Source organism: Rhea pennata, chromosome 18 (genome assembly GCF_028389875.1).
Source record: "Rhea pennata isolate bPtePen1 chromosome 18, bPtePen1.pri, whole genome shotgun sequence".
Taxonomy (NCBI): Eukaryota; Metazoa; Chordata; class Aves; order Rheiformes; family Rheidae; genus Rhea; species Rhea pennata.
In genome coordinates, this window is record NC_084680.1 from 12,507,598 (window position 1) to 12,522,111 (window position 14,514).

Here is a 14,514-nt window from a genome sequence, read left to right on the forward strand (position 1 = left end):
CAAGCCTAACAGAAGAAAGATTTTTCTCTTCTTTTCAATCGGTATTGGATGATATTGCTTCCTAAAAAAGACACTTTAGATAGCATTGTTAGAACTTTAGTTAGTGAGAGGTACAAGGATGAGACAGTGTATTTGATGTGGAGAACTAGACATTAGTTGTTCCCTCTAATTGGCTTTGCAGTGTGATGGAACAGAAAGAGTGAGTGATTGTGGGCTCTGTGTCCATAGATAAGTCTGGAAATGGAACCGGGCAGGCTCTTTCTTTATAGTTCAGGTGGGGGCACATCTGATCTGACTACAGAACTGGGTACCCTCTTATCAGAAACAAACTGAGAGAAGAGTAAAGACAAATGGTAAAAGTACTGATAGCAGTTTATGAGGGGAATGCACAAGTCTTGTGTATAGTGGCTCCGTGAGAGGAGAGCAGGAGGCATGGCCATATAGGTAAATGTAAAGAGCATACATGGAAATATTTAAGGAGGGAGGCAAAGAGAAGTGTGTATTACAGATGGTAGGATGGAAATAAGAAGGATATTTTGAATTGGATACTGGGGAAGAAAACTACCAAACCTCAGACAGGAGGCAGTAGAAGCATCTGCTGGGGCTTCTGCAAGGACTTTTAAAAGCACCGTAATAAAGATATACAGCAAGGCAACAATACCACATTGGCTGAGCAGAGAGAGCAGAAAGTCCTTCTGACTCTTCTGGCCTTTTCTCTGAAGCACACAGCTTTCAGCCTCAGGAGGATCATCTAATATTTTCTTGGAAAAGCAATATATAAATTCTGCTTTTGGTCTATGGGACAATTGGAGTCCCTTGCACTTGTCAGCTTCTGTTGCATATCATGTGTCTATTCTAAGTAGAGGCTATATCCCTGTAATTATTTCTACAGGCTAATGTCCATTATAAGGTATTTTCAGATTGGTTTGTTGTGATCATGTTAACTACACATCTGGATACCATAATACGTTGTTGCCTTCCACTGTTTGCTCAAAACATTGGACGTTTTTTCTTATATTCTTGTTTTTTCTGCTATGCAGCCAAGTTTCTTTCAGATGATCCATCTGCATGGAAATCCCATTTTCCAAGCCCTTTTCTATTTTTCCTTAAATAACTTTCCTTTGCATAAGATACTGGCTCTGCATAACACTATTTTTATGACTAAGCTGGACAGTTCAATTGAAAGGCTTGAAATTTGCCTTTCCCCCATGATCTCCATCAAGACATCCTTTTCAGTATGGGCCTTGTAATTGCGTCTGGCATATGCCACCAATAAAACATCCGAAGAACAGATTTCTGTGGCTTAATTTAACAATACAACATTTACTGACAGCAGTAATAGACCATACCAGCTGTGGGAATATATTACACTTACTCCTTCTTGACATACTTTAGCTGAATCTTTACCAAAGAACACTATAATATACAATTTAATCATCGTAGGCCTCTCCTTCTTTTTCCTGTATTTACATTCTGCAGCTAATGGATGTTGCAAGTTTGGATTGAAGGCAAAACTTACAAAATGCCAAGTTAATTAGAAGGTCAAATCAGTTTTTTTCCGAAATACCATTACCTGCTCATAAGCATATATCTGTGGATTTGAAGTTATCCCGAAATGGGTTGTTAGCAGGGAAGATTATCCTAGGTCTTCAGCCTTACTCTGTGAATTCTGCAAAGTTTGGCACTATACAGGTATTTATTAATAAAAAGTCAGAAGTATTTTTCCATTTGGAACGGACCCATCTCTTTATAATGTTATGCTGTCCGGTGATCTTGGTTTGAGTACACTGCAGCTGCAGAAGTCATTCACAGTTGATTTCCGAGGACTGCTAGAACTGACCCAGCACACAGTTAGGATTCCAATTTTTTTTTAACTGCTTTTCAGACCTCTGGCACTCTGAACTTCCTTCGCAGAGATCAGAAATACCAGCAAGACAAAGACATTGTTTTTATTACTTATTTGCAGTTTGAGAACTTGCAGGGAAATTTGTCAAAGGTACATTAATTAAAACAGAGTTTGCTAAGATGAAATTTCAAAACAAAATGCGTGAGCTTGGACAACAGAGAAGGAAACAGTATGTCCAGTGAGAGACAAAGAAAGAAAAAAAATATTCTCATGGAGAGAGGACAAAGCACAGAAAAAAATGTCTGATCTATTCCTTGTGAAAGCTTTGTTATGGTCTTAAGGAGGTGAGGGATTTGGCCCTTTGTTTAAGCATCTTTTGAGAGATTCTGAAAGCGGAAAGTTCAGACCATCAGTAGTTCTTTCCAATGTGCCTTAAGAGCTAAAGTGTAACCAGCAATGCAAATACATGTAGGCATTAGCTGCATTTCTTCTGGTACTCCTGTCTGACCTTCTAGGATATACAGAGCCACACACCACAGAGCAAGTCTGAACCAAGATTCGGCAATCTCTTGGGCAGTGTTTGGCAGACATGGTATTACAGGCATCTGTTCGTTGCATCTGTAGGAACAATTCCATTCTCTGGTAAGCGTGTATGGCTATCTGTTCCTGAGGTGCCATGGTGGAACGTGGTATATAACTCATTCTGCACATTTCCCTTATGAAACGTGATAGATTCACTTGCTGAAGTGCATGGAGATTGGATGGAGCAAGCTCTTCCCTGGCTCTGTTGCTGGTGGTAGGTTATCAGCATGGTACTATCAGCCATACAATTGTAATTCCATTGAACTGAGTGGATTTGATAGCTGTCAGAATCATGTCACAAGGTCTTGCTGCAGCCTCGGTAACACTAGGCTGTGAAATTACTGAATTAGCTCTTGTTCTCTTACATACCTAGTAGTCTTACTAATGCTCTCTTGGTAATACATGAGCTGAAATATATTGGTCTGTCTCGAACCCCCCCCCCACTCTGAGGGGGGAGCTTGTGTGGAGATGTTATCCAGGTGCAAGACACACAAAGCACATATTGAAGTTTGCTTCTTGTTGCCCCTGAGGAATTGAGAGAGATTAGGGCATATTCCTTCCATCCTCAGATTGTATTATATAGACTTTATTGTATTGTTGTATCCTTTTAATTCTTCTCTATTCCCTTTCTCATCGCCAAACTCTTTTTCTCTGCATTCCTTGCTATCTGGACTAGCCTTTCTGTTCCTCTGCATCTCATAAGCTTTCTATTTATCTGCAGTTTTCAGCAGATAAAATGTTGCCTTTGTTGCTGATATCTCTTTAATTTCTCCCTCTGTTACTGGCCTTATGAATAGCTATTTGGCTTGTTTGAACGTTAATTGCACTGTTGGCTGTAATGGGTAGCATATTGTCCTGAATTATTGCCTGTGAGGATTAAACCTCAGTAAATGGCAGAGTTAGTATCTGAGGCTTCCAAGAGGACCATGTGCACAAACATGTTACGCCCCTATATTGCTGAGGGGGTGGTTGTGTTTGCATGTGATAAAAGACTGGTTTCTACAGTGCGTCTTCATTAACAGCAAGAGAAGGAAGGAAGGACTCCCTACAGCTCCTGCAGAAGAAAGGAGCTGTTAGAAATGCTATTTAAGTTGCAGTGCAAACAAGACTTCAGTTATATATTTCTCACCATTTTTTGCACAATGGCTCTGAAGCTGAACTGTGTAAGCTCCGTGTCTGTTGCAGGGCTTGGATATATCCTTACAGCAGCTGTTGTGCTTTCAGCTGTGGTAAGTGACTAACATCACAATTAAACATTGAAAATCTTCTGTTTTTCAGTTATTTGTAAGAGTCACACTCTTTTCTAACTCTTTGTAAGGATTTTGTTCAAATTTGTGGTGGGAATTTGGAAGAAATTAAGTCAGGCTGTCAGGAATCAAAACAATAAGTTCATTGTTTTCCGTCTTTATCTGTTTGATATCAGATTTCCGTTTACAGATCAGTTTGGTAGCTAACTTGCTGTTTTGCTTTCTAGTTTGTAACATTCTTTATTTCTGGCTTGAAAGCTGAGCATATTGTACTTCTGTCCATCAGCTACTATGAACTATCTTCTTTGTCAAAATACTGTATGCTGCTAATATAACATTTTAATTTTTTCCACCCTATTATCTGATATGACTCAAAGGCATGCTATAATATGTGGACAAACCCCCTTTGCCAATACTAAAGAAGTGTTTTATTTCTTTCCAGTGCTACCAGACTGTTTTTTTTTTTTAAATTATAGTTATATGAAGCTGCCCATGACATTTGTTCAAAGAATAGATAGCATATTGTTAATACATGGCATTAGTATGAAAGTACATGTTTTAAACCAAAATTGCAGTGTCCTTCAAGACAGGATGTTTTCTGTGTCAGTGTAATTCCTAGAAGAGAAGAGTTATATAGAAGTACTGAACTAATGTCTCCCAGAGTTATAAACAGAAGAGTTGTAAGAAACACGTTAATCTAACTCTGTGATGATATTCACAACATTTTCCAGAGAGAGACAGATAAGATTATCCGAGTTTTAGGAATCATTGAATAATGATTGTGCTAGGTATACAACATACATAGTTAAAGGGAGTGTGTTTATTTCCTAGATTCTTGGAACTCATGGAATATTTAGACAAAAGAATAGTCAGCAAGGGAGTTTGTCTATTATTTATATGCCGTATTAAAAAGCAATAGATAGAAAAGAAAGAGGTGTAATATACAGGGTAAAATCAATAGAGACAGACTTACTGACAAAGAATGGAGAACAGAAAGTCTAGGAAGGAATGTCAGGAGTAAGTCAGGAAGCAGAGTTGAACAGAAGTTTAACAGTGATCAGTTGAGAGATTTTGCAAAATTCAGTGCAAGAGAAAATAGGAAACTTTCCACTTGTTGCCTGGAACAATAGTTAAGAGATCAAAGCCTGTGTAATCTATGTGTGCTATGCATATTGAACAATATTCTCTGTCTTACATCTAGCCTGTCAGCATGGTGGAGCACGCTGAGTTTTTGAAGGCTGGGAAGGAACCTGGCCTTCAGATCTGGAGGATTGAGAAATTTGATTTGGTACCGGTGCCAAAAAATCTGTATGGAGACTTCTTCACAGGAGATTCCTATCTTGTGCTGAACACCATCAAACAGCGAAATGGGAACCTCCAGTACGACTTGCATTTCTGGTTAGGTAAGATCTGATGGGAGTTACCTTGCTGAACCGGCAGCCCAAAGTGAACTCTGCTCCTCTCACTAATGTAGCATTGTCCAATAAGGGCTACCAGAGGAAATAAGAGACTACAGAGAAAATGCAATTTTATGTGAATATGGTGTTACTAACCTTAAATATTTGAAGTGGTTTCTGCAATCGTAAGTGCAGCCATCTCTGTACCTAGAAGTTGTATTGTGTCACTGAAAGAAGGGCTTTTCTGGTCAAGAATACAGAAGTTGTCCCTATCTTCAGAGACTCTGTCAGGTCCATAGAGAAGATTAGGTCTCAGATGAAAGAGGCTACTGAAATCTTTCTATTGAAAGATCAGTAAATACCCTCCTGGCTCAGAGTGGACTTTTTTTTTTTTTTTTTTTTTTTTCCCCCATAAAGTTTAGACCTGCTCACTGGCCTGCCTTCTGCAGTAAATGTCACTGAGTAACATGATAAGGCTTTCTCTACATCTTGCAAAGCCAAGACTCATGAAACATGTTAAAGTCAAAGCTATGTAGGATACAAGTATGATATTTTGTCATGTCTGCTACCTGTCCGTAGCCTTTCCCCTGAAAGAGTGACTGGTAGACTTGAGAGGCAAACTACTGTGGAACTAGTGCTGCATTAATCTCTATAGCCCTCATAAAGCCTAATGACAGCACCTTGCTGTTGCTTCATCTGTCCATGCGTTTGGCCTCTAGCAGGTTTTCTCCCAGGACAAGGAGAGATGGCAAAGAGAGAGTGTATGATGCCTGTCAAAAACATAGCTGTAAAGCAGCAGTTCTTCAGAGGACTGCAGCAGTTATGATCGTATAATGAGTCTGCCAGAAAAATGCATAGTTTATACTACTGATTTAGGGTCATTAATAAAAAATTTGGAAATGGCTATTCTGCAGACCTTTCTGGAAACTTTTCAGAGATTATCTTTTTCCCTAGTATTTTTGCGTGGTTGAACATAGAAGCAGAAACCCCATATTGTCTCCAAGCTGTTGCTTTTTCATTTCTTAGGAGATGAAAGCTCTCAAGATGAACGTGGGGCAGCTGCCATATTCACTGTCCAGATGGATGACTACCTTCAAGGGAAGGCTGTCCAGCATCGGGAAGTGCAAGGCCATGAGTCCTCAACTTTCCTGGGGTACTTCAAATCTGGCATCAAGTACAAGGTAGGCAATCCTTGTGTCTTTATACTGCCAGACTGAATCAAATCTGCAAGAAATTACATGCTGTTCTCTCCTCAGGAGAAGATGGGTTGCCCTTTTAATAGTTGCTAAAAAAAATAAAAATAAAATAAAGAAAAAACACTCTCAACCAGATGTTTTCAATGAGTTGGAACTGACAGGGTGGAGAACAACAGATCCCAGGGGGAAAGCTTTGGCTGAATTAATAATACACAAGCAAAGCCCCAGGAAATTTTAGAAATTGGGGTTTTGTTTTCCTTTGAGAAGCAGAGGAAAGAACAGTCTCAAGATGTCTGGAATTAATTTAAGAAACAGCAATCTGAGTTAATGAGAAATGCCTACTCAGTAATTTAATAATTTCTCCCCACTTACCTAACAGAGTTTGACCTTTGCAGTCTCTTTTTCTGTGCTCAGCCCACTTTCTTGGCATTCATAATATTTTGGTAAAATAGAAGAATACCTGTGGGAATTGCTCTTTCATCCCACTGCAGTAAAATGGAATAGAAAAAGTAGAAACTTACAGCCAAGAATGGTTATGTTTGTTAGAAATCCAAGAGCACAAGGAAAGTGACATCAAGTCAAGTTCTTATAAAGTACTTACACGGAGTGCTTTTGGGGGAATAACTGACCTTAGTCCTATTGCCTAAGTGGACAAGGAAATGGCAAGTATCTCTTTATCAGCAGAGAAAGGGAATACTGAAACCGGGGTAATTTCTAATAGGCAGGACAAAATATGCATTTCCATACACCCCTCTCCCCAGCAGTCAAAACCGTCAAATGTCTTAGCTTATCATCTTCTTTGAATTTGGAAATTTCCAACTGTGTTGTATCTGTATCCCGTAGAATAGATATCACAGGAATTTGAAGAGTGATGGATATATTGATATATGAAAGCCCATACTGGGGCAAACTAGCTCCCTCTGGAAGCTGTTGGTGACCTCTTTCCTGAGAGAGGCAAAAACTGCTCACAGATAGCAAGTTAGTAGAATTTTCAGTTCTTTCTGGAGTAAAAGCACAAGTGTGAATTGATTTTTTTTTTCTCTCTCTCTTTAGGCTGGTGGCGTGGCTTCTGGCTTCAGGCACGTGGTTCCCAATGAAGTAACTGTCCAGAGGCTTCTTCAAGTCAAAGGCAAGCGAACAGTCCGAGCAACTGAGGTCCCTGTGACCTGGGAGAGCTTCAACACTGGGGATTGTTTCATCCTTGACCTTGGTAGTGTAAGTACCATGTAAAAGACAGGTTTAGTAAACTTTCAGGGCTGGGAGAGAGGTCTCATTAAATAAGTACATGAAGAAAAACTGAAGTGATGTCAAGTGTTAAGCATTCTGAAACATTGTTTGGCTGGTATTTTAACATCTTTCAGGCCTGGCCATACAGCTATCTCACCCAGTTTAGGCTCTGACATTGTGCAGCTACATTGTCTTTTTCTTTCCCCAGGACATCTATCAGTGGTGTGGCTCCAACAGCAACCGCCATGAACGGCTGAAGGCCACTGTGCTGGCCAAGGGAATTCGGGACAACGAGCGGAGCGGCCGGGCCAAAGTCTATGTTGTAGAGGATGGATCAGAGCGGGAGGAAATGCTTCAGGTTATCCACTTCATCCATTTCTCTGTGCTGGAATTGTAAGGGACGTATGTGGAAGAATGGTTGGGATAGGTAGATAAGCTCAGTACAGGGTGTCTTTACACATGAAGTGTTGGTAGTGAAACCACACTCAATTCATAGTGATGCAGGCTCCCAAAGAGGCTCTGCATCTTTGGGAGATCGATGTATGTTATTTTTGCTGTTGATTTGAAATTTTCTTCTACTTCTTCCTTGTGGCTGGACCATCTGTGGAACAGAGTTTCTCGTGGATCAGCTAGCAATGTTGTTTCTTTCTTTCGCAGGTTCTGGGACCAAAGCCCAGTTTGCCACTGGGAGTTTCTGATGAAACCAAAACTGATACAGCCAATAGAAAGCTGGCTAAGCTCTATAAGGTAACGAGAAACAGATGGACCCTGACAAATAACTTTGTGGAGGGTGGTGATCCTTGCACAATTAGATGGAGCTGGAATGGAGAAGAGCTGATCTGATCTGAGTCCTGCTTCAGTCTAGTTCTACTGTTAGTTTCTTACTAAGTTTGTTATATGAGCCTTGGTTACTTACACTGCATACGAAACAAATGAATAACGGGAGTCTTCTGTTATGTTATCAGGCTTTGTGTTAGGAAGATGACAAGAATAAATTAAAAAGTGTGAGCCTAGTGCCCCGACTTTACCCCTTTCTCTATTCAGTGAGCATGATGAGCAGTGGTTTTTGAGATAATGTATACCACCAACTAGTATAAGTGCAGGAGGATGTCCAGGTCTTCTTAGGAACCATTTTAGGAACCACTACAGCAGTCTCTACTAATGGTTTGGTGAATGTCTTTTGAGGTGGTTTGTCATGTAGACCTTTATGCATCAGTAAGTACAGAACTTGAACTATTAAACCCACATTATATAGGGAGACCCATTCTTAGTTACCAAACAGTCTTTTCCAGTTTTGCATGCAGCTGCTTTGCTTTAGGAGATATTTCTTGGCTGCTTTTGCAGCAAGGGTATTACTATTTTGGATCAACCCTTCTTGGGTCCCAGCAGTATCGACTTTGCTGGAAGTTCTTGAAATCTCCGTAGTAGCTGTTCTGTTTTTGTCATATTGTTGCTGTGTCAAAGATAAACTGTTTGGAAAACAATAGTGCTCAAAGCAGCCAATGCATTCAAGTTGATTTACCTTCTGCTCCCTGAGTTTTGGACTATTGCTGTGTAGTGGGAGGGGGACAGATGATGCCTCATCTGTGCCTCTGTACTGTGTTATCACAGGTCTCCAATGGAGCAGGGAACATGGCAGTCTCTCTGGTGGCGGATGAGAACCCCTTCTCTCAGGCAGCCCTGAATACAGATGACTGCTTCATTCTGGACCATGGCACAGATGGAAAGATCTTTGTTTGGAAAGGTATCACAGAGGTGGAGATGAAGGCTATTATGTATGCATAGGATCTAAATGCAGTTACTGACCTTTGTTTCATTCAAGCAGGTTAGGGAAGGGTGTATTTGGTGGTGGTGCTTTTCTAAGTACAGACAGCATTAATGAACTCAGAAATGCTTTCTCCTACTGCTTGCCTGGGGAGAAGGAATTAGAATTTGCATCCAAGTAATAAAACAATTGTCATTTGCTGCTTGGCATCATCTTCTAGCTGGAAGGCTAGGCCCTTCTCCTGTAACAACAGGTAGAAGTGCCTGGGACAGTTTCCCCTCTGAGTACGCAGAATTTTAAAAATTTGACCTCTTTTCTCTCTGTTTTCATTAAAGGAAAGGGTGCCAATTCTGAAGAGAAGAAAGCAGCCCTGAAAACTGCTTCAGAATTCATTGAAAAGATGGGTTATCCCAAACATACTCAGGTAAGGAAGTGCAGTCCACATATGGCCAAACCCCCAAACACCACTAAAGATACTTTTCTGTCGCACAGGCCAGTTACTTGCACAGAGCACAACTAATGTGAAGTGTCCTAGCAGTCTTTCAAGCAGCTCCTGTTTTGGGAGATCTGCTCTCCTGCAGGGTCATTTTAAACAGTATAGCTCCTGTGTTAACACTGTCCTTACAATAGCATTTCACAGAGTGATTGAGGTTGGAAGAGAACATTTAGCCTAACCACCCTGCTCAGGCAGAGTCACCTACAGCAGGCTGCCCAGGACTATGTTCAGATGGTTTTTGAATATCTCCAAGGATGGAGATTCCACAGCCTCTCATGTTCCAATGCTCAGTCACCCTCAGAGTAAAAAAGTTTTTCCTTAGATTTGGATGGAACTTCCTGTGTTTCAATTTGTGCCCATTGCCTCTTGTAATTTTATCCCGGCACAACTAATATGTAACATTTCTTTCTCTCAGACATTTTTTTATCTTTTCCCAAACAGTGAAAAAGAGAGGGCATAAAAAAATCTGTCTTTGTTGTTTTGGGGCAGTGATTTTAAGAGCTTAACTCCTCTTCAGCCTTGCTCAAAACTCACTGTAGACAAAGTCTATATCCCATAGCATATTCTGATATCCATGCTGTTGATTGTAATGGTATATAACAGAAAGGCTTAAGAAAGGCTTGCAGCAAAAGACCCCTTCAAACCAGGGGTCACAAGCAGAAGAAAATACATGGCTTGTGAGGTATCTTTTCTCTCAGTAAAGATCTACTGAGTATGGTAACAGCTGGTGGAACTACTGGTTGCTGTCTGGCACTAGTAGGACCTGCGTGCCAGGTGTGTTTGGTATGTTTGCTACCTGTCACTTTGCTGTTAATACTACATTTTGGTACCAAACATTTAACTGCTGCAGCTTCTGAAGAGTTGTTCCAGGCAATTATCTGTCAGCCTGAAACCAGAATTTATGCTACGGCTAGGAGCAGCCAGAGATGGGACCATATATGATGTGGGGTAAGGCTGCTCCTCACAGGTTGTCTCATTTGTTTCAGGTCCAAGTCCTCCCTGAGAGTGGTGAGACACCTTTGTTTAAGCAATTTTTCAAGAACTGGCGGGACAAGGACCAGACAGAAGGACTGGGGCAGGCTTACATTTCTGGTCACGTTGCCAAGATCGAGAAGGTACCTTTTGATGCTGCCACTCTGCACACCTCCAAGGCCATGGCAGCCCAGCATGGGATGGAAGATGATGGCTCTGGCAGGAAACAGGTAAAAGGGTGTCAGGAAGAAGGCATAGAATTGATGATGTCTTGGGGAACCGCTTGGGTTTACCCACACTGTAGCTGTTAGAACAGTTCCAGGAGTACTCCAAATTTAACAGTACTCCCGAGACAAGGCACATTGCTTTTACATTATCACCTGAGAGCAAATTGAATTCCAGGCACCTATAAGTGCTATTTGCCGTCATGGTAAGCAATGTCAGAATCTTTTTGGGAGGGGTTCCAGAAGTGTCTTTGCTACCTGACGGCATTCCTGAAAGAACACTGAGATAGACAGAGGCCCAAGACTCACCAATGCTAAACTTTCATAAACTATGGGATAATTTTTAACACCAGAAACACCAGCAGATTCTTGAGATCCCTACAGCCAAGTAGTGTAGATGAACTGTTATTTTAACCCTAAAATTGTCCTGGAGTGATGCTTCATCAAACTGTGGATCCAGACTAATTTTTCTCAGCTTTCCTCCTTTCCTTTGTTCCAGCTTTTGCCATTATGCATGTGGAGGCGATTGTCTCAGAGCATGTCTCATGCACCTATATGTAGGCCTTTGTGCCTAGAAGCTGTGCTAGAGGTGGATTTTAAAAGGTTAAGTACTGGGTCTCATCCCATACCCATGGCCCATAGAGGTCCTAGGTATCATTAGGCTTTTCAGAAGTCCCCAGTAAGGCTGATAGCTTCCTGGCTGCCCAGAAGTTGAAATAATCATGTCAGATACAAAACTAGCATGAGTGCTGGCAGTGCTAGTAGTCTAACTCACATTTTCTGCAGTGATTCTGATCCTTCTGATGAATCTGGTCAAGATCTGGGAGCTAACAGTAGGACAGCTAAGTTAACCTTGCTTCCAGGCCTGGCTGAAAATTTTGTGGAAGTAGTTGGTGGGTGGGAACGCCAGTGTTTTATCAGGTTTTTCCAGCAGGTGGTGCCGTAGGACTGCAAGTTTAGAAGGCTGGATTTGGGAAGAAAACAGCATGTGAGTTCTGTTTACTGCTTATTTTGCTGTCGCATTTCACTTGGAATATTTCTGTTCCTTTCCTTTGCTGCTCCTTTTCTAGATCTGGAGAATAGAAGGCTCAGAGAAAGTGCCAGTGGATCCGTCAAAGTATGGCCAGTTCTACGGTGGGGATAGCTATATTATCTTGTACAACTACCAGCATGCTGGAAAACAGGGACAGATTATCTACACTTGGTAAGAAAATTTTCCAGTGCAAGACCTCCACGCACTGGGGCTGTGTGGGGCCTAGAGATCAATTCTTTGAAAATGGATCACTGCTGGTTGCCACTTAAAGGAGATCTTTGGGGAATAAGATTTCACCCTGGATAATCTTCTCTTGCAAACAAAACACAGCCCAAGATCTGAAATGTTTTGTTTGAAGTGGCACGATGTGGGGAGTTACTATGCAAACATTTTAGTATTATTTTTAAATACAATGTGGAAGAGTGCAGTCTGTGTAGGGGCTGCATATGTAGTTTCTGGTAACAGTACTACTATGAGATAGGCATTAAGATACTAACAAATCTGTGCTTATTATCTGGAAAACATCCCTATTTTTTCTTCTAATCACTGTATTATTGTATAAGATAGTGGATTTCTCCATCATGCTGACAGTAAAATGCTGCAGGGTTTTAGTAACATCAAGGTTTTCCTTATTTTTTTTCTCTTGATCTCTATAAGATGTGAGGAAAAAAATACTGAAAATACCATTCTAAAATTTTGCCTTGTCTTTCAGGCAGGGTGCTGATTCCACCCAAGATGAAATTACAACTGCTGCATTCCTCACAGTACAGTTGGATGAGGAGCTGGGAGGCAGCCCTGTACAGGTAAATAAAAACAGTGTGAAAAATTAGATATGCATTGCTTTCATGTACCTCACAAGTGGTTGTGAGCCTTCTGTGACCTAGCATTACTAATGCTCAGGAGTTAACAGTCACCATTTTATACCAATCAGTGCAATTGTTGTTGGCCAACAGAGCTTGCTAGGAGAAAGAAAAGGAACCACCTTGGTTGTATTTAGTACCCCCTTTCAGGGGCAGCTGGATTGATGCAGACTGCAAACTCTTGGAATCAACTAAGATATCTATTTTTATTCTTAGTTTAAAATTGGATTGAGAGAAAATGCATGTGACTTGGAGAGCCTTTGGCATTCAAGGGAGGAATAAGAAGCAAGCAAATAGTTTATGAAAATGAAATATTTCAGTTAGATTTTCTAAACTGAAGCCAGAAAAGGTCTGACATTGAAAGGGCTAAACGGCTAAGAAACAGTGAGAAAGGCCAATACATTTTAAAAATGGAAGAGGGCATATTTGTAATTCTTAGAAAAAATAGTAACTTACCAAAATGCATGATCTGTCCTGACAGCCACTGTATCAGAAAAAAAGGATGCTTAGGATCCTATTTATAAGCTATATGATACCAAATGGTAGTGGACAAACCCAATCATATAGTGGTAGCAGCCAGCTGCAGTGGATGGGTTGGGGAAAGGCTGTGTGCCTTAACTACACTCCAGCTATTCTGCAAGAAGGCTTTGAAAATGGCCAGTGTGTGACAGGATTTTTGACTGTTACTTGCTGGCCTCTGTGCCAATGGATCACTCTTCAGTTAAAATGAAATGACAATTTTGAGAGCTCAGTTTAAACGCTAGTCTGTTTTTGTGTAGGAAGTAATAACTAAGCTCCCATGACCAGCTGGAAACATGGTGTTAAAGGCCATTTCCAGCAGATCTTGTGCTAGTCTTTATCAGCTTAAAACTGACAGTAAGGTGTGGTTTTTTTTGTTCTTTTTTTTTTCTTTTGTTCTTTTTAGAAACGAGTAGTGCAAGGAAAAGAGCCACCTCATCTGATGAGCATGTTTGGTGGAAAGCCCCTGATTGTTTATAAGGGTGGCACCTCTAGGGAAGGAGGCCAGACAGCACCTGCACAAACACGGCTGTTCCAGGTCCGATCCAGCACCTCAGGAGCTACCAGAGCAGTAGAGGTATGTGGAAAGAGAGCCAGATTTCATGTGCTGTGCGTAAGTTGTGGTAGGAACACGATTACTTCGAACAGAACAAAGGCCGAGTTCTACTTTCTGATGTAAACTGAAACACGCTTCAAAACCTTTATAAATTGCTAAGAGCGTCCCCTTTTCCTATGGATAAGTACTGGTAATCACTATGTTTTCATTGGTTTATTAGTGTCATCTTGATTATATTTAAACTCTTTTCTCTTACGTCTCCAGTAAATACTGTGCCCCCTATACAGTGATACTTTTCAAACACTGTTGAAAACAATCAGGATCTGCTGTGGAATATCAGGATCCATTCTAAGTGTGTGCGACAGCACTGCTATCAGCGAACAATAAAGTGCTAAATATCTTATACAAAAATAGAATTTTTGCCCTGTGTCTTGAAAAAAGAAAACCCCAAATCACATAGTAACAAAAAATAGATAAAGAAATCATGGTCAATAGCAATAGGCAAGGCAAGGAGAAATGTCTGCACCAACTTCCTAATTTTCTAGCTCCATGATGGCATATCTTTGCTGATGTAGGAAAAATTTTGTCAATTAA

At 40.8% G+C, this 14,514-nt stretch overlaps 1 protein-coding gene across 3 annotated transcripts in view; it reads left to right on the top strand.

Annotated features, from left to right (window-relative positions):
- Positions 1–14,514, top strand: part of GSN (gelsolin) — a 28,872-nt gene that overhangs the window by 11,092 nt on the left and 3,266 nt on the right. For 2 of the 3 annotated variants that reach the window (XM_062591160.1, XM_062591159.1), the window contains exons 2-12: positions 4,877–5,078; positions 6,099–6,253; positions 7,322–7,483; positions 7,704–7,853; positions 8,153–8,242; positions 9,107–9,239; positions 9,596–9,684; positions 10,743–10,958; positions 12,023–12,156; positions 12,698–12,788; positions 13,771–13,941. In XM_062591160.1, the coding sequence (XP_062447144.1) occupies positions 4,886–5,078; positions 6,099–6,253; positions 7,322–7,483; positions 7,704–7,853; positions 8,153–8,242; positions 9,107–9,239; positions 9,596–9,684; positions 10,743–10,958; positions 12,023–12,156; positions 12,698–12,788; positions 13,771–13,941 (1,584 nt within the window). In that variant the 5' untranslated portion in view covers positions 4,877–4,885. Of the gene's footprint in view, positions 1–3,432; positions 3,658–4,876; positions 5,079–6,098; positions 6,254–7,321; positions 7,484–7,703; positions 7,854–8,152; positions 8,243–9,106; positions 9,240–9,595; positions 9,685–10,742; positions 10,959–12,022; positions 12,157–12,697; positions 12,789–13,770; positions 13,942–14,514 lie in introns of those variants that run through there. The other variant, XM_062591158.1, reaches the window with a different exon arrangement.